Below are 19281 nucleotides of genomic sequence, written 5' to 3'. Positions count from 1 at the left end.
ACTTGTAATGAAGATACGCCATATGAACTACAGTCTACGGTCGTTACAACAGACCCGCATACAACAGACTTTCGGATATAATGGACCATATTTCACTGTTAGTTTGTTCTACCTATTTTATTTATGCAACGAAGTTCACATTTAACGAACGGTGCTACAACAAACTACGGGCTACAGCGGATGAAATTTGCGGCAATTTTTTTCAAAATCGGGTGTGTAAAACGTGGTTTTGCAGTGTCAACACGGGCTGACAACTGTCTTACGAGGGTCAGCCAACGATCGCAGCTTAATATCGTGCACGTGAGAGAGGAAGGTGGGGCGGAAACGCGCCGTCTTCGTCCATGCGCGAGGCACCGGGGGAGGCAAGGGATAGGGGGGTTCTATCCGGCGGCTGCTGATTATGGTGCAACTGCGCGGCCGCCGTATCTTCAAAGCGATCTGCAATGTGGACGAAGTGTGCGCTTGCGCGGGCCTCGTCTCCAAAGCAATCTGCGACGTGGACAAAGTGCGCCCGGTGCCGGTAGCTTCGTATGCGCTGTGCTTTCAATGTTCGTGTGCGAGAGACAGGTCAATTCACTCGCTGCTGCTGCCGGGCTTCCTCACTCCAACGTTCTGACAGCGAGTTCCCGCGGTCACTGAGCGAAATAAAACTACTATCTTTGCTTCGCACAGCCATGTACCAATTTGTTATCGCAATGGATGCTTCACCTTTCGGGCAAAACTTCATGTTTCTTTGTTTTTTACTTTCGATGTTCGTAACTCACTCTTTGCAATAACACTGTTAGACATCGCAACCAAAGTTTTGGAAGTGAGTTTCAAATATTATAGACTACGGATAAAACAGATGTTTTTGGTCGGATTATCAAGGTCCGTTTTAACGAGAGTCGACTGCACTGGTTATAACGCGACTTCCGTGGGAAAATGCTGCCAACAAGTGCAGTAGCGAGCACACTTCTCAACGAGGTGTGCTGGCCAACAGGGAGAGAGAAGGAGATTCTTGTTGATGGGAAGGAAAGGTTGGGGTAAAGTGCAGCGCAGTAACTGTCTCTCAGCAGAGGACACCTCAACCGCGCTGCACAGGGGGTAGGGAATGAAAGTAGAGGGAAGGGCGAGCAACGAGGTCTATGTGGAGGAGGAGGAGAAGGAGCACGAGACGAGGAGCAAGCGAATGAAGGAACACGGAAAAAAAGCGCCGGCAGAGCGATGCAGGCACGCGGTGGTTGCCTAGGCAACGGAGAAGCCTTTTGCTTGACTGTGCACTGAACGTGGCTTCAGTTTCTGTGCACCCGTCGTGATGCACGTCGTCATGATCTGCAGATACTAGAAAGCTCTAGTTTTTCCGGTATTCGGGTAAACATGGGCGGACTGGGTGTTGGAGCGGAGGGGAAACATGAGCGGCCTGTATGGTGGAGCCACGTGGTGGCGTAGTGCTCAGACAGACAAAACCAGCTAATATTACAGTAACCAGGTTTATTCGACTTCGCTGCTGGTGTAAATTTTCGCAGTGGCGTAATCGTGTTGCTGCAGAAAAAAAAATGATGCCATGGCAACACAGGTGAGACTACGTAACTACATTATTAGGGATTGTTCAATGCACCAAAGACTTGGCACATGACCCACATGCCTGCAGGAATTTTTCTTAACAGCACACCCTCCAGAGAAAATTATCGATGCTCACCATCACACAACAGTGTTCGCTTATGTTGGCTACAGCAGCAGCTCACGTTAGTTTGAGTTCTTCAGCCAGGCGCCAAGTAATGAGACAATTGGTGCATGTTTGCTGTTCCCACTATATCCTTGAAACTAAGCGATCCTACATGTTCCAAATTGACAATTTTTGGAAGGATAGAAAAAGCATGCTCTCACTTTCGTATAAATATCGCAAAAATTCTGATTGTTCCCTTAAAGACTATGCAATACAAGAAGCATGAACAAGAGCATGTTTAACCCACCTGAGATCGGGCTGGTAGCAGCCGATCGTTTGCTCAGCGTGTCAAACTCGTCCAGGTCATTTCCGTTGGTTGTGGGCCCCGTGGCTGAAGATCGCCAGGGGTCTTGGCTGCTCGACCATGGGTCTCCATGATTCGCTGCTTCAGACAATTGATTGATTGATTGGGTCAAACCTATGACCCAATCTAGGGCTATGATCTAATCAAGGGCTATGATGTCATAGTGAAAGACTAAGGATTAAGACAAGTAATACACGTCCAAACCTCGACAACCAAACCTTTTTTTTTTTTTTTTTGCATGGCAGCCCCCCCCCCCCATCAGAATGTGAGACAGAACAGCAGACCACCCATTTGACTCACCAAAACATAATTCCTTGAATGAAGATAAAATGAAAGAAAAAAGCGCTACAAGAACACTGCTACATTTGTGCAAATAGGGTAGATTCATATCTGTGACGCTTTCCATGTAATACATGCGCCAAATTTTGCAACGAAAAAGGTATGCGCCTTAAGGGGGGAGGAGGGGATCAGAATTAACTTTTTTGTTTCTTGACAGAAAGGGCTGAAATTTAGCACACACACTGCACATTGCAATAAAGAGACAATTCTAAAATTTCATTAGGATATCTTAATTAGTTTTTGTTTTATAAGAATTTATAAGTTCCTTGCTTGTGGAAAGCCTGGCACAGTAACGAAACATGATAGGGAGCTGGAAATACTTTGCATGTTTGCCCAGATGTCTAATCTACATCAAGACAGTGTTCGATTTTTTTTTTAGTGCGCTAATAATTTTTTCCTCAACATAACATGCAAATGACTGTGCTTCACTGCATGGAGCCATGTAGTAATTGTGAAATAATTAAATAACGGAAAGATAAAGAAACATTTCAAGACTGTCTTTAAGTACAGCACAGCTTGTGGATCACAGCAAAACAAACTGGACCAAAATCGGTCCAGCCATTATTGTGCTACGCTTTCCACGAACGAGGTGAATGACAAAAAAAATGCAATTGAGAAAAATGGCTGCGAAGTTTTAAAAGCACTGCAAATTTATTAAAAAGCACCAGGGCTGTAATATTTTGAATCATTGCTGTCAGGCATCTTCTTACACCTTTGCCTCTTTATTTGGTGGGCTTTGGATGCCTTCTTCAGGCGTTCTTTATCCTTTTCTTGCGCCGTTTGGAGTAGTGCATGACCACCATTTTCACTGCCAGGCCGAGCCTGGTATCGCAGTGTACACCCACAGAACGCTGTTGGCATCTTGGGCACAGAGCTTTAGCAATCAAAGAGTTCATCGCGGAAACAGACATAATAATGAACTCGCAGTCACAAGGGGCCTAAATTTGTTCTTGGCATTGCTGCTTCCGCACAGTCGCGGACACTGCGCGAACGGAGTCGCGAACGCTGCATGCCTGCGCTTCTGCAGTCACCGCCGACACAAAACGCGGCTCGAGGTGCGTCTGAATCGTGCAACGATTCGTCTGGTGAGCCTTGAGTCACCATACAGTATGTAGCTCGTCGACGGTTGGGGCTCACTCGCAGGCTGCATGTCCTTGTCGCACGATGCATCGGAAACGCACACAGTCTCTGCCGGCGATGGAGACCTTCGACCCGCGTCGCCTCCAACAACGCGATCTCGGTTGCTGACTCACGCGGCCGTACGCACAGGTGCGAGAGCCTCCATTGGCACGCCTTCCGGTGGCTTAGTTATCAGTATCGATGTCACAGGGCGATTGTCGGCTTCGCTGCTGGAATAGCACGGTGCAAGATAACGCGGCACGTTATCCACGTGTTCAGTCGGGTTCTCCGCTTCTCCCGCTGGCCGCCGTCTTTTTCTCGCCGTAGGAGGCTTGCGCTTCCGTTTTCCGAAGGCATGCTTCATTTAAAAGTTCTTTTCGAACGAGCGACGATCCATCACTGACCGGGGAGCTTTCATAAATCTGAATTCTGCGAGTGTCAAGCGAAGAACGACGCCGGCGTGGTTTTCAAAGCAGACAACTGCCGTCCGCTGTGGTTGCCAGCTTGCCCGCTGCTGCAGCAGCAACCAATGGCGAGACGCCTTTCAGTACGGCAACCAATCGGAGGCCCGCTTTCATCGCAGGGCCCGTGTGACCGCCTCTAGCAGACCCGCGCTTCTTTTGTGTTTGTGCGTTTGTTACAAGATGGCGACGACCGAAGAATTCAGAAACGGAATGGCGAAACTTCAAGCGTTCGAACGATACCAAGATGGCGGCGTTCGGTGGCGGGAAAGACGAGTTAGGGCTCCGCGAACTGCGGTGATTTTACGTGATTTAAAGCTGTTTTCTCGCCCTACGCACTGATAAATTAATTTTTTTCGGGCACTTTTAGTGCGTTTTCAGTCAAACCATTTTGATACAATGTAGATTAGGCATTGCAGATACCGAAACACGTCGTTGCCAAAAATCGATCTTTTTTGCGATTTTCGCGATCTGATCCCCGCGTCCCCCCTTAATCCATCAAGTTACAACACACACAACTATAGACCGCGAGACCGACCAGAGTCGCCACCTGGTGGATACTAGCTGAACCTCACACTTAGTGTGGATGGCACGGTGCGTCGTCTGCTAGCCACTATGTGTTCACGAGTGGCTGTACGCTGGGCTTATCCTACAAGTTTGCTGTGCGGTTGCAGCACAGTCTTAAATGGTGGTATGCATTATTTTTTTTATGAAGTACAGAAGAATTTTGCCTCGAGCTGCAGCCTTTGCACCGTAATAAGATCAGTGAGAGCATGTGTCGTGCGCGCTATGTGTGATCGTCGCGATCTCTGTTCTCCACAATTCTTTCAATTTCATTGCCACATTGCGTTTAAAGAACATCACATCACAAAATACATTTGCAGTGTCATTTTAGACAAATGAAGCATTCTCTACTAAACCTAAACGCCGCACTTCAGCGACTTCTTGTCGCAATGTGTTGATCATTACAGAATCTTTCCAATACCATGAAACACGAACGAGGTGGCGTGAAGATCACTCAGCAGTAGCAAAAAGGAACCTTAAGCACTTATAATCGTAGGATACACTTGATCTTAGGAGTGACATTGCCTCACTTTCACTTAGTGGTTATGCAATCATCCTTAGCTGTTCCCAAGGTGTCCTTCTAGTATGTGGATATCCCACTACACAGAAATAATTTGCCCTTGCAATATAATTTTATCACTTTGGTACTTTGATTATCTGTTACAAGGTAGAAGCAGAAATAAAGTATTCCAAGAGGATGATGTGTAACATTGCAGCCGCAAGACACAGGACATCATAAAACTGAGTCACTGGCAGCTAATATAATGCACTTTTAAGTGTGGTTGTTAATGTGCTTGGTAGCAGCCATTATTTCCTTAAGTAAAGCAAACGACATAGGTTTGGTCCTTAAAATAATTTTGAACTTTCTCGCATCACTTTCATGCACGTAGACATGCAAGGACAAGCTTTACACTTAAATAACATGTTTTTACTGTCTTTGAGAAAAGAAAAAAGAATTGTCTGAGGTCACATGGCACTCCTGTCCCTGCACAATTATTCATAGTGACGTACCTTGTTTAGCTGAACATGGTAACTGTTTCTTATTTAACAGAAAATTAGGAAAGAAAGAAAAAATAAGGTAGTTATGTATGCATACAAGCGTTGAAGCACAGTGCGCATTAACTGGCTACTTCAATTTCATGTTACCAGAATACAGACATTTCTTAGTTCCAGCTTTAGTACAAGTTCAGTCACGCGAAAGCAGTGCCAACAGAGTTGGCAGAACGCGAGTCGAACGCGAAACAAAAAGCACCGAGGAAGTACTGAAACAGAAACTATGTCTTGCACTTCCTTCCCGTACAGCAAGAACGTTCTGTTCCCCTTGCGCAATGATGTGGCATTGGCGAGTAATACAGTATGTTTACTGCAGTCAGCACATTTCCTTGCTAAGCAGTTATCCCAAATCACTCGCAGCGAAGTGCTGCCGTATACATTTCACTGCATGCCACCAACTGCCTATCCACACCAACATGGCAACGCTGCTTCCCCCTGTAGCTCGATCGTGCGGCCAATACAGTCAATACCCCTAATATCAACCTTGAGGGGTCAAAAATTTTTTTGGATTAAGCAAAGTTCAAATTAAAGGAATCTCATTAAATGGAGGGTTTACTCGATGTGCTCCGTTATGCAGCAGGTGTGCTCTGCGCCAACACAAGTGACGAGTTGCAGAAGTGTGGCTTCACGGCAGCACAGCGTGCACTGCCGCGAAGCCTCATTCGTAAGCAAAAGATTTGCTGCTGTGAAGGCACACCTCAGGTCAAAATTTGCACATAACGCGCACCCAGACTTTACGGTTACATAAAAAAAAAACTTCTGGTGCAGGTTATACAGCGACAAAATAGAGTACTGGCTACAGGAGACATCGCGTGAGTTGCGCCGCCTCATGAGTTGGCACACTGATGAGAGCACAATCAGCAGCACAGTATGTTCGAATTAGCCATCACAAATGCTTAAGCATTTTAATTACTGGGCGCTTTCGCACGTTGAAGTACATGTAATTTTGAGAGGACCATCGCGTTGGCTCAACTAAGCCACAAATTCAAGTTAAGCGGGTTAGAATTAACAAGAGTCCACTATCTCTCGTTTATAAGACACTATTTTTTGGTCATGAATACAGGCATTGAGAAAAAGCATTTAGCCTTCAAAGCACTGCTTGCCATGAATGGGACGGGGTTAGCACACTGCACTGAAACAAGTCCCTCGCCAAAAGAGAGCGCACCTGGCTTGGAAGTGGGCGACCGCCAAGGGTCACCTGGTTGACTACCTGTGTTCGGACGACTGCTTGTGGGTGATGACCATGGGTCCGGAGCAGCAGCCTGGTCGTGAAATGAAAAAAAAAAAAAAAGAAAGATGGCCACGCTGTGGAAAATGAGTCTGTTTACCAGCCATGCCACTTACATTCAATTATTTACTTTACCCTCAGAGCCAACAAAGGGACATTAAGGATGGCAGGGCTTAAGAGGAAGCTTAAGCTCATGGCTAACTCTGATTTTACGATTCAAATACAGTCAATATCCGATTTTTCGGACTCCCTAGCAGCCGTGAAAACATCTGAAAAATCAGGCTGTCTGAAAAAGATGAATGCATGCCTTCTACTGCCCTCAAGGGCTCAGATCAGCACAAGCAAGTCTGAAGGCCTGCCAGTACACTTATTAGGCATATCAGCGCTCGTACTTTGACAGGAGGTCGTGAGTGCACGCGTATGTAATTAAGGAATACTAAATGTGTCCTGTGACTATTGCCCCTTCCTCCTATTAATATGCTTCACCGCAATGCTTCACAGTGCAAAACTGATGTGTGGAGGCAAAGCTGACTTTTGCAAACCAGCGTTGTGCGTGTGCTGTGCTTCCGAGCTCTGATTCCATTGGTGAGGATTACAAAGACAGAGTCAGAGCCTTTGCCAGCAACAAATTAATTCAATGAAAAACATGGCACCAAACAGCAAGAAGCTTTGTGACAAACATCGAAGCACCTAGGCCTAGCATTGCCGTGATGGTGGCTATGGCTGCCAGTGGATCTGCATTTCGAAGGGGCATAATAATCAAGATGGCAGCAGTGGTGGCTTTTATTATTGCCGTTTCGGGCATACGGTCACGGCAAAAAGTTGTAAAAGTCGGACTACGAAGGGCTTTTGCATCCGAAATTTTAGCCGTTCTTATACATTGATTCAATGGGGTACGTGGCAATGTCACAAAGGTGTCCAAATCTTCGGGCATGTCCGAAAAATTAGGCATCCAGAAAATCGGCCACTGACTATACAGACAAATGTCATTTGCAATGAAATAATAGATATAATGAAGTGAAAAACCCCTTGAAATCTAACTGTACAAGTAATAATAGACATAATGAAATAATTCTGGCTCCCCCTTTGACTTCACTATAACGAGGTTTTATTCTACAGTAAAACGTCGTCAACTGGACTCTGATTAATTCAGAAAATCAGATAATTTGGACTCGTCCTTCGTTCCCGGCAGGCGTATGCATCATTTAATGCAATGAAACTCGTTAATTCAAATGTATTTGGCCACATATCCGTTAATTTGAATAACCTTCAGAGCTCGGCAAGTGTGGAGCGCCACAAATGTGCGACGCAAAAGAGCAAAAACGGTGTCAACATCCACCGAAACAAAGTGGCAGAGTTTGCATCACCGTAGTCATCAGTGGAAATCGTACATGAATGACAGCAACGCCAGAACACTTCGTGCCTATTTGTGTCTTTAAAGCCTTTATTCTTGCATTTACTGCCACACGCTTTAAGTACCGCAAGGTCTATGATCGTGTCAACAGTAGCCACGGTTTCATCTGCAGCGGTTACGGCAAACAGTAGTTTCGTTTTCACTCAGTGCAAAGCGGTCGAGGATGAAGAGCAACTTCTACATCGCGATGGGTGGTGACCTGGCAATGCTGGCAAAAAAGTAATGAAGATGTGTGCACAGTAGCAAAAAACATTCCTCAGATGCAGAAACGTGCTGCAGCTGTGCTGCAAAGGAAGTTGCAAGGCCTTTGCCGCTGCGAGTGCTATCAGTCACGAGATGACGACAATTGCAGCTTCCGCACTGTTTTTGTGCAAGGTAGAGGCAGGATTTGCCGGTTCGTTCAGTAAATAAAAGCGTGACATAGTTAAACATTTGTTTATTGTTTCTTGATGCCCTCAATAATTTGACGTTTAGTTAACCAGACATTTTTTCGGTCCCATAAAATCCGAATTTACAAGGTTGTACTGGGTATGCGAGACAAAAATGCTCTCACAAGACAACTGCTGAACTAATTTCAATGAAATTCCATTCTGGGAAAATGAAAGGATCCTGGTAAACAAACCTAGCGTGCGAAAGACAAACAATAGAGCGAGAGAGAAATAACATTTATTAGTCCCAAAGGAACTAAGGCCCGGACCTTCTGGTAGGCTCATGTCTCCTGACCTTTACACGTTCTTTACATGTTCCTGTTCTTTACATGCTGCACCAGAAGTAGCGACCATAGTTTTTTGAACTTTCGTGGCGGAGTGGTCCATTCTTCCCAGCGACCGGGATGCTGGTTGTGTGGTAGTTTAGAAAGCACTGCCTTTCTGTAGATGCGAGTGGTTAGGGCACTCCCACAAGGTGTGTTTATTCGGTGGATAGGCCCCGCAGTGTTTGCAAGTGAGGGAACCCGGGTCCCCGTCAATACAGTAAAACCTCGTTGATACGTTCCCGTTACGCGTGTTTTTCTGGCGTCAACGTTCGCAATCGAGATCGAGAACACAAAAAGTGACCCAATAGAGTTAGTTACGCTCGTTTTTTACCAGTTAATACGGTCCCGGAAAACATGATTTTTCGGCACCAGCGTTCAGTGCATCACCAAACTGTGATGGTATGATACGTTTTCTGGCCACTAGATCCTGTGTAAACAAGAAAACGCGCAAGGCACGCGATCGAGAACAGTATATAGCTGCCCACCGCAGCAGCTTCACTGCAATACTCACCCGCCCTTCTCACATGAAAACGCCGGCACGCATTCGGTTTCTCATTCCGGTACCAGCAAATCTTCTCCAGAGTCACCGCACGTGGCATTTGCAGCTATCACTGCCAATCCTATTACATCTTCGCCTATCTGTTTCACAGTATGCAGCGCAGCCAGAAGCGTAGTGCATGCTTTTAATAGGCAATAACCGAAACACACTGTCCTTCCCTGCCGCAGATTGCAATCGTACACGCTTTCCGGCTGCTAGATCTCACATGAACCGGAAAAGGTGCATGGCGCACGCGATCGAGAACAGTATAAGCCGCCTGTCTCACGCGAAAACGACGGCGCATACAGTTTCTTCTTCTGGTACCAGCAAATCTCCGCCCGGGCCGTCGCATGCTGCATTCACAGCTATCGCCACCAAAGCTATTGCGATAAGCGTCTTCACCTATCTGTTTTACAGTGCACAATGTGTAGTGCCATTGGTAGCATACTGCATGCTTTTAGTAGGTGGCGATAATCCAAACGTGCCGCTGTTTTCCCTGCTGCAGGTGGCGCACAGTTGATGTTTCAAGATAATTCGAAAACTATTAGCAAAATATTTGCAGTTACGAATACATATTGATTATACGATTCAAAGGCCGAATCTGATAGCATGGAATAGGACACCATTTGATTTGTTATTTAAAAGTTTTGAACATTTGCACACTCATAGTTTTTAGTTGAGTGGCATTTTGAGTTGGGCCTGCTGTCTGTTCACTGTCGCAAGGAAACAGTGCAGAAATCTGATGTACAAAGGCACAACAAAAGACACACACACAGCGCTGTATTTGTTTTCTCTTCGTGCTCTTTCCTTCTCTGCTACCTCTTTTGAATTCTGCCCACCTGAGCACCGTCGTACAGCGGCATGCCCCAGGGATCTGTCACCGACGGGGGCTCGGCCCCACTGGGACCCCCCGAGGCCCCCAGGCTGAGACCCAGCAGGTCGTCGAGGCCCGACGCAGCCTGGTGGTGTGACGAAGATGGGCCAGCCCCTGCCGAGGAGGAGGAGGATGTCGCCCCGTTGTGCAGTGTCGCCGTGCTGCGAATGTGGCGGGCCCGGCAGGTGAGGAACAAGCGCCCTTGCACTCCGAAACGGAGGATCAGGAACGAAAGGAAATGGTTGTGCTTACAGTTCGGGGTGTCGAAGCACATGCTGCATGTGCATTTCGAGCGAGAAACTGTGGAAGTCAATGAACAGAGAGACAGATTTGAATGGGCGCAAAATGGAAGTTGCGACGGGCTGGCGTCACCATCTGCCGAGGGAATCCACTGGGCATAGCAGCAAATGGCTCTTCAGCTTTCTTCCCGGCAGGTGGCGACACCAGTCCGGTACTAGGCCTGGCTGGCCTCGCTTTGCTTTTCGCGCAGCTGGTTTTGAACGAGATCTGCCGAATGGCAGCTCATAAATGCTGGCTTAAACACAAGCTTACAACATTGGCATCGCAAGCCTCAGTAAAATAAAAAAAATGTTGCCCCAAAGGCTTAATTACTTGCAGTTATTCAGATATTAGGAACACTCATGATAAGCAAGGACCTATTGCCAGTAACTTTGGTACAGAAGAAATAAAGAACAAAATGGTTCAGCCTGACTAACATGGTTCATCTCTTCCATGTACTACCATACTCAATATAAGCTGCAACACGATATGCACCTGCTATTATTGCTGTTGACAAGGGTCCTACCACTAATCTTGAATAGCGTTCACCAATGTTTTGTGTCCCTCGGGCCATAGGCAACTTGTATTCAAGATGATGTACTGTCGGCCAAAAAAGTAAACGGACCACAGCTTATCTGGCCGGAGCAACTGCGGGGCCACACCGGGGCGTTGCTATCTAGCTCCGCACGCCGACGGCGAGAGTGCCCCGAGTGACGCCAGACTTCACCCTCACTCTCACACCGGGCCTCATCACGCTTGATAATTTTCTAGTGCACCGTTCGCTTGCTCTGGTGCTAACGGTCGCGATGAAGGGGACCGTGCATCTCCAGTAGTCCAGCACATGGCGCTGTCGTGCAGTAGCGGGCGGCCGCAGGACATCAAACCGCGACACTGAGAGGGAATGAAGACCCGTTCCGATTGTTGTTTTGCTTATATTCACCTTATCCTTCATATTAGTGCATGTCGCCGGCGTCCACCACTGCTCGATTTTAGGCAACATTGTGCAAGTAGCCGCCGTTGCGGCTACAGTGATGCCCGCTCTTTCACCTCGGTGCGATTGAGAGTGGGAAGCACTGCACGGATGCACGAACATCCAAAGCTATAGTGGCGGCGCTCTCGATGACAAGGCGAGCAAGCCAAGTCATCGCGATCGGTGGCAACTTTTCATCGCACTGAGGACGCCTTCAAGCCATGGTATGCTTCCGTGAATAAACTTTCACGACAGACTAGTTATTCCGATTCGTCATCCCAATTACATCTTCCTGGCCATACCTTTGTAAAATTTCATAACGACCTATGCATTGTAGTAGCTAATTAAAGCAGTTTTCAGAAGTGTCGCTGATACAATAAACCCACTGCTGGAGACAATGCCGGAAAAGTAATCTCGACAGAAAAGCCATGCCCTCAGTAAAACTTGGCGCCTGTAACTTATCTTACCGGCGTGAACGAGCGCGCATCACCGTAGCCGCCATTGCAGCTACTTGCGTTATGTTGCCTAAAATCGAGCAGCGGTGGACGCCGGCGACATGCACTAATATGAAGGATAAGGAAGGTGAATATAAGCAAAACAACAATCAGAACGGGTCTTCATTCCTTCTCAGTGCCGCACTTTGATGCCCGGCTGCCCTCCGTTACTGTGCGACAGCACCATGTTCTAGACTATCGGCAATGCATGGTCCTATTCGTCGCAACCGTCAGCACCAGAGCAACCGAACGGTGCACTAGTATCAAGCGTGATAAGGCCCAGCGCGAGAGTGAGGGCGAAGTCTGGCGTCACTCGGGGCACTCTCGTCGTCAACACGCGGAGCGAGGTTGCAGTGCCCCGGTGTGGCCCCGCAGCCGCTCCGGCCACCTACGCCATGGTCCGTTTACTTTTTGGGCCGACAGTACATTCCCATTTTAACCATTATATTTTGATAATGCTGCGGACTTTCTTTTTTTTTTTTTTTCTGGCACAGCCACAAGTCATTCCGGGTGCCAAAACAAGATATACAGTCAACGTTCGATTTTTCAGCCTTCCTAGGGGCCGTAAAAAAGACAAAAAAATTAAATGGATGCTTTTTACTACACCCAAGGGCGCGAATTACCACAGGCGCATCCAAAATAGCTGTGAAGGTCTGCCAGTGCACTTGTTAGCAGTACCGATGCTTGTCCCTTGACAGGGGACAGCGAGTGCACGCGTGTGTAATTAAGGAATACTAAGTGAGTTCCGTGACAACTGCCGCTTCCCACTCTTGATATGCTTCACCGCAATACTTCATGTACGCTTCACCGCACAAGATTGCTGTGTCGAGGTGAAGCTGACTTTCGGAAACCGGCATTATGCAATGCACTGTGCTTTCCCAGCTTCGAAGTCATTGGCGAGGATTACAAGTGCGGAGTCGGAGCCTTCGCTAACAGCAGCAAATTATTATTAGCAGCAGCAAATTACACCGAACAGCAAGAAGCCTTGTAGCCAACATCAAAACAGCCAGGCCTAGCGTTGCTGCAGTGGTGGCTACAGCTGGCAGATCTGCATGAGAGAGCACCTGTTCGAGGCAGTGAGATAATGAAAGTGTCGCCAGTGGTAGCTTCGACAACGCCATTTCAAAGCTGTGGTGATGGGAAAAAAGTCTGGAAAATCGGACGGCGAAGGATTTTGCGTCCAAAATTTCAGACTTTCTTATAAGTGCATTGACCCTATGGGGTAAGTGGAGATGCCGCAAAGGCGTCCGAATTATCGGGCGTGTCCGAAAAGCCGGGCATCTGAAAAATCAGTCCTTGAGTGTATGCGTGCACTGGCCACTCGGAACAGTTCGTATTTTCTATTTATTTAAGGCCCCGCAAGGTCTTCCTGTGTGAACAGTGACCTTGACCAAGTGCTGCTAATAATACAGTGTGTACATTCGTGTGTGCTTTGTGTTCATGCATGCTGCATCTGTGCATCTCACTTTGAACATCATTCACACAGAGTAGCTACTGAAAATTTGAAAACAAAGCAATACTTCTACATCAAGTATTGTCATAATTCAACTGACTGTTTACAATTGCATTTCTTGTATAAACTGACATGTAATTTGTTTCAGAGTTTTTTGCATTATAATAACACTGTCACTGTCAAATTTTATTTTGGCCATTTCTAACCCCTTTATGTAATACCTGCCGGGTCTTTAGTGTACCTTAATTCTCAAAATGTAGCTTCGTTTCTAGCTCTACCTTGAACATGTGGCAAGATAAGCCTATTAGTGTCCATTATAGTTAGAGATTTGTACAAAAATTACTTGAGAGAACTCTGGTGCTGCTGCTACCATGGGAAGGACAATTGGTGCACAAATTTTTCAATTTTTGTGTTTGCAGTTTCAGACATTCCCCTGTCTTTTAATGTGCCAGCATTAGATCGCTCATGCCAATGAAAGCCCATCGACGTCCGTCAGTTTTCTTGTGGCATGGTAGAGGATGAAAAGAATGGCGAGGAGGCGAAAAATGCTTGCCGTCACAAGTGGAGAGGACGAGTGTTAGAAGGGAGAGGATGTGAGAGAGGGTGTGTAAAGGAGGGAGAAGGTGGTGTGACATAACACCTTGGGAGGAGGAGGGGTAAGGAGGGAATCCCGCTGTGGCGGACTTGGCAGATAGAATGTGGCGTTTCAAAGGTTCACACACGTCTTGTGAAGACGTGTGCATTTTAGTACAAATTAAAATGGATGCAGTGCCATCAACAAGCACAATGGAAAGTCATGCTGAGAAGCGTCACTGAACGACAAGATCAAGTGAAAGTGAACGAAAGTGAACGAATGCAATTGGTGCAAAATACCAAGTGGAACATTAGGCGTAAAGTGACATGTATTAGGTGTTATTAAGGAGCCTTGCGGCATTCTTCAGACATCTTGTCAGTTACTTAAGGCTTGCGAAGGGTTAACGCTATTGCAGTTCCGTTGGATCAAACCAATCGATCGACTATCTTTTATATTTTATTCGCTATGCGTCACCTTTCTATATTTTCCAAGCAATTGTACGATTCTAAATGCACAAAGACAATGCCTTCAGCAGAGTAGAAACTCAGACTGGCCGGTGTAGCACAGTCAAGAGAGCGACACACACACGCTGCGACCCACATCGCAATCTGTGTGTTGCTCTTTTCTGTGCGCTTCGCCTGAGGGCTGGTGTTTCCAGAATTTGAACTAAGCCGCAGAAAGTCTCTGCGCCGATGCATAATCCTTGTGCACGCCTTTGCAATGGCAGCATTTCGCTGAAAGTCCTAAATTTGTGAAGCCACAGAGTTGCTTGTTCCCACACTCGCCGAGCTACCGCACTTGCAGCAGCCCCAGCAGATGTTAGTGCTCAATTTCAGTCTAGCAATTTTTGCAAAAAATTTATGAAGAAACAACCCCAGTTGCTATTCAAAAATGCATTTAGCATGCTTTGGGAGGTGGTTATTTGGGGCACTTTATTGCACTATGTGTTATGCATGGTACTCCCCTTGCCACCTTGCCTTACCCATATGCTACAGACAACCGGCACTTTGAGTGCCACTTCCTGAAAAGGACACTAAAGGCAAATATGAAGTCAAGCTAATGTGACAGATTAATGCTCGAGAACACCTAAGGGATCAATTTTACTGACAGCAGAGCTTTAGTATTCGAGAAATTGAAGTAAATGGTGGATCCAACTTGAGACTCACCCAAGACATTAAAGTACTGGCCCGACGACATAGGCACTCCTCATTATAATTCTTTCAGTGGTAGTACTCAGCCACTAATAATAAAAAGATAGTCTCATTGCCTTATAAGATGAAAGGAAATGCTACAAAAGAAAATGCTACTATAATTCTATTCAATTTTTAGAAAAAAGATATGTTACCCTTGACAGTGATGTGTATGTTGAAAAGGTTTTGCTTTCGCTCGACTATGCGCCATCCGTACTTTCAGATTTCAGTAGTTTCGTTATCACGTTGTGCTGCATTGGCTTTGCTGGCATGCGAAACTCGTGCAAACTGAAAGTAGCAGCGAATGCCATGTTCATGTAATATTGCAGGATGACCAAACAGTCCATGCCACTTGACCAAAGCAGCTGCAACGGCGAATCCAACGTCGTCTTGACTCAGTTTCTCCATAGCAGTGCATTTGCATTTTGCATAATAAACTGTAGCGCAGTCTGTTAGGTGCCGTTTTACCTACGGACTGCTGTAGAGGGCAGTGATGACGTACGCAATGTCACCACTCCTAGCTCGGGGGCAGGTGATTTGAATTGCACTAAAGGTATGTGGACCCTTCAGACCCAAGTTTCTCATTAACTAAGTCATTCCTTGGCACGAAGCAAGCACTGTGAGGTTTCTGTATTGGTATTTTAACAGTCCACGTTGACTTAGTATTTGCCTTTAGTCTCTCTTGAAGAACCAGTTCGCAACATCGCGCGGAATCTGCAACTGCCTGTGGTCACACGCTACCACTGCGAAAATTTTACCGCTGTGTTAGAGCGTGCAATCTTTGCGATCGGCCCATGAAAACGGGTCAGACATTTACAAGAAATCCTGGTTGGTTCCCAAAGAATGCTAAACGCATTAAATACCCTGTGCATTACAGAGTTGTCTCTCTTTTGTCTCTCTCCGCCGAGTGTTTGATAATTCCCAAACTCAAGAGAGCCGCTGCGGCTTTTTTTTTTTTCTCTGGCCTCTCGCGGGACAAGGGTCGGAGTGGGAGGGGCGGCAACTCACGTGTGCTGGGACTCGTTGATGGCCATCTGGAGCCGCAGGTCGTCGTGCTTGCGGAGCCGCTCCTCCTGCTCCGCCTCCTCTTTGCTCATGGCCAGCGCCAGCTGCAGCTGAAGCTCCTCCTCACCCGCCGTCTGGGGCCGGGCACACTCCAACTCTGAGGAGAGGCCGCTCGCTCCATCACCCTCGCCTATGAGCCACACACACACGTCCATCAATCAAACCGTCAAACTACAGGGACAAACTGATCAGTAGTTTTGCGTGCTCATTTCAGCCATGAGGTCCTTTTTTATCTCGTTTGGTTCTGGTTTTACACTAATTTCCTGTACTTAAATTTCTGAACCAACCTGAATATGTTTCTTCGACTTCACTAAGCAGGGTATCAGTGGCTTCTACACAATTCAGGAAATCCAATGACATCGACCTCATAGCTCTGTCCACTTTGGTACAAAAGTTGCAAGACCTTAAAGGTGACGCACAGGCACATACACTTTTCAGAGCGTCAACTTCGAAGTCCTGCAACTCTCGCAGCTATAGGCCACGCTGGCAATGCCAGGTACTGTATGTACAGTGTTATCAGACAAGATTAACAAGAATTTACCAAGATTTTGCATCAAGAGATGGCAAGACAAAGCTACACAATACTGATTTTCGAAGTCGGCCACTACATAACATCATGCACGCTGATGCACTAGTCTATCCCCATAGGCCAACTATTGTTACGAAGCATTTGGAAAAGGCCACGTGCGAAAGGATGTTGAAGAAATGGTCAGCCATTTACTGGAACTGCAAGCACATCACCTTGGATGTTGACCATTGCACCTTTACTTGTACATAGTTTGTATATGCATTTGTGCTTTAAGCTTTCTTTAATGACATTTGAGACTATACTTCTCTTTTGTGTCCCTTTCAGACCACGACGTAAAACCAAATCAAGTCCTCTTTTTCCTACACGCTGGTCTGGGCAGCACAGTGCGATAACTTTGATGTGCCTTGCTTTCTCAAATCGTCAATCTATTCTTTGCTTTCACACCTACTCGCAAACGGTTATAAGACATTTTCAACAAAAAGAAATTTCTTTTTTTTTTTAATACCTTTACAAGTTTTGTAACCCTGAGAGATGATCTCACCTCTGGGTGACGTCGCATCAGAGTTGTACGAGTCTCGCCGACTGGAGCTGCCATACTGAAAATCAAGAAGCAAAATAGATTGTAGGGAAAGTAAAATTATGAAAAAGTTAATGCAAGACAACTCATTTCTTTTAGCACAACAATAATTAGACATGAAAAATGATCAGAACAAAGATTCACACAAGAACTCCAACGAGCACACACTGAAAATTTTAATTACACAATTCTAGAAGCGACAGAATATGTCAATTTAAATTGCATGGGATCAGCAAGTTGCACTGCGGATTAATGTGTACCCTCGCTTACACGTGTTCTGAGAAACTACCTTTCCCAACATATATGCTGCTGAATGCAGTGCACAATGTCACACATGGGTCCACATTAACTAAATGTCAGATGCAATTTTCTCGTTAACTAAGTCTTTGCTTGGCACAAAGCAAATGTTCCGAGGTTTCTGGAATGGTATTTAAACAGCCCACACCGACTTTGTATTTGCCTTTAGTGTCCCTTTAAAATGACATTCACAGCATCTTTGTAGCTATCCACTTAGTGTCCCTTTAAAATGACATTCACAGCATCCTTGTTGCTGTCCACTAGCTTTCAACTGACGATCTGTCAAAATCACAGTTTGCACTTCAACAACAATCGCATCATTGCTCGTCGAAGGCCTCCCAAAGCGTGGCTCACTCCCAACATACACGTAGCCTTACTTGAAGCAGTTTTACCACACTTTCATCTGATTCCTGCCTATAGCATCATTTCTAAACGCTATTTGAATATTCCCCGTTGATCCTGCTTGGCTATTTATAGCCTATTACCAAGCTTCACGCAGAACTATATGCAATATCTTTGTTCAATTTGTTACGCCACTTTTGGCCACATAGAATCCTGCCGAGACCAGTCAAGAATACTCAACTGGTCCTGTACAACAAGATGCAACTCAATATAATGCCACATGCAGGGGTAAACACATCAAGGGCCCCCCTTGCATAACATGCGGTATGGCCAACCCGCACCCTGTAGTTTTCCCCAAAATAAAGAAGGCTGTACACTTTTTAGACAGCCCTTGTAGTTAGCATTTCTTTGTTAGGTTCCTGGGCAAATCAATGGTTCCGCATTCGGTCAATTCGAACATTTCTTCCACTCCCATGAAATCCTGACACATTTTACTGTACGACCAACTGGCAACAATTGCAGTTTAACAGGTTTCGTACCAAAAGGTGCCTAACGCAGGAGAAATCAGAAGAGACAAGGAAGTGGAGAAGCGATCTGCGCAGAAACGCAAAGAGCGAAGAGAGTCAGTGTAAAACGTAGGGGGACGCTGCATTGCGCAGGCGGCCACAACGCAACGGCTGTTGGGAGTGGGGGGAAGGGGGGAGGGTTGGAGACAGGTGAAAGAGCCCACGCTGCGGCATTTCGCAGGTGTGCACATGGATACTTGCACTGAACGCACTCCGTCACTGTCACTGTGCCTTTGGAAAAGTGCCAATGTCATGTAGAAGGGCACATAGCAACGTCGCCACTGCACGGAGAATCAACAAAGGACCTCCTTCAGACGCACACGCAGACCCTTTGATATGCAAGGCTGCACCGAGAACCTCAAGGAGCACAACGTGTTTCCTATGGAATGAGCGAAAATAATAAGAGGATGCCAGGGGCTTGACCTTTTGTTAAGCACTGCCATGCGAAAGAACCGAGAGTGAAGCCAGGGAAAGCACACGAGAATTTTAATGCTGTTTTAGCTGAAACATACAAATGATAATGTAAGAGGACAAAACAGCTTGCTGCCAGGCAGTAGTCGAAACACACATCTTCCGCGTCACACATGTGGTG

General features: G+C 46.3%; 1 protein-coding gene across 9 annotated transcripts in view; it reads right to left on the bottom strand.

Annotated features, from left to right (window-relative positions):
- Positions 1–19281, bottom strand: part of lqf (epsin homolog lqf) — a 44971-nt gene that overhangs the window by 9925 nt on the left and 15765 nt on the right. For 5 of the 9 annotated variants that reach the window (XM_055069516.2, XM_055069525.2, XM_055069520.2 and 2 more), the window contains exons 5-10: positions 17449–17503; positions 16322–16508; positions 10606–10653; positions 10319–10514; positions 6711–6807; positions 1953–2090 (exon numbers count right to left, since the gene is read on the bottom strand). In XM_055069516.2, the coding sequence (XP_054925491.1) occupies positions 1953–2090; positions 6711–6807; positions 10319–10514; positions 10606–10653; positions 16322–16508; positions 17449–17503 (721 nt within the window). The remainder of the gene's footprint in view (positions 1–1952; positions 2091–6710; positions 6808–10318; positions 10515–10605; positions 10654–16321; positions 16509–17448; positions 17504–19281) is intronic. The other 4 variants (XM_055069521.2, XM_055069522.2, XM_055069524.2 and 1 more) reach the window with 4 other exon arrangements.

Source organism: Dermacentor andersoni, chromosome 8 (assembly GCF_023375885.2).
Source record: "Dermacentor andersoni chromosome 8, qqDerAnde1_hic_scaffold, whole genome shotgun sequence".
Lineage (NCBI taxonomy): Eukaryota > Metazoa > Arthropoda > Arachnida > Ixodida > Ixodidae > Dermacentor > Dermacentor andersoni.
Note: the sequence above shows the minus strand (reverse complement) of the source record. Positions and strands in the feature narration are given on the sequence as shown.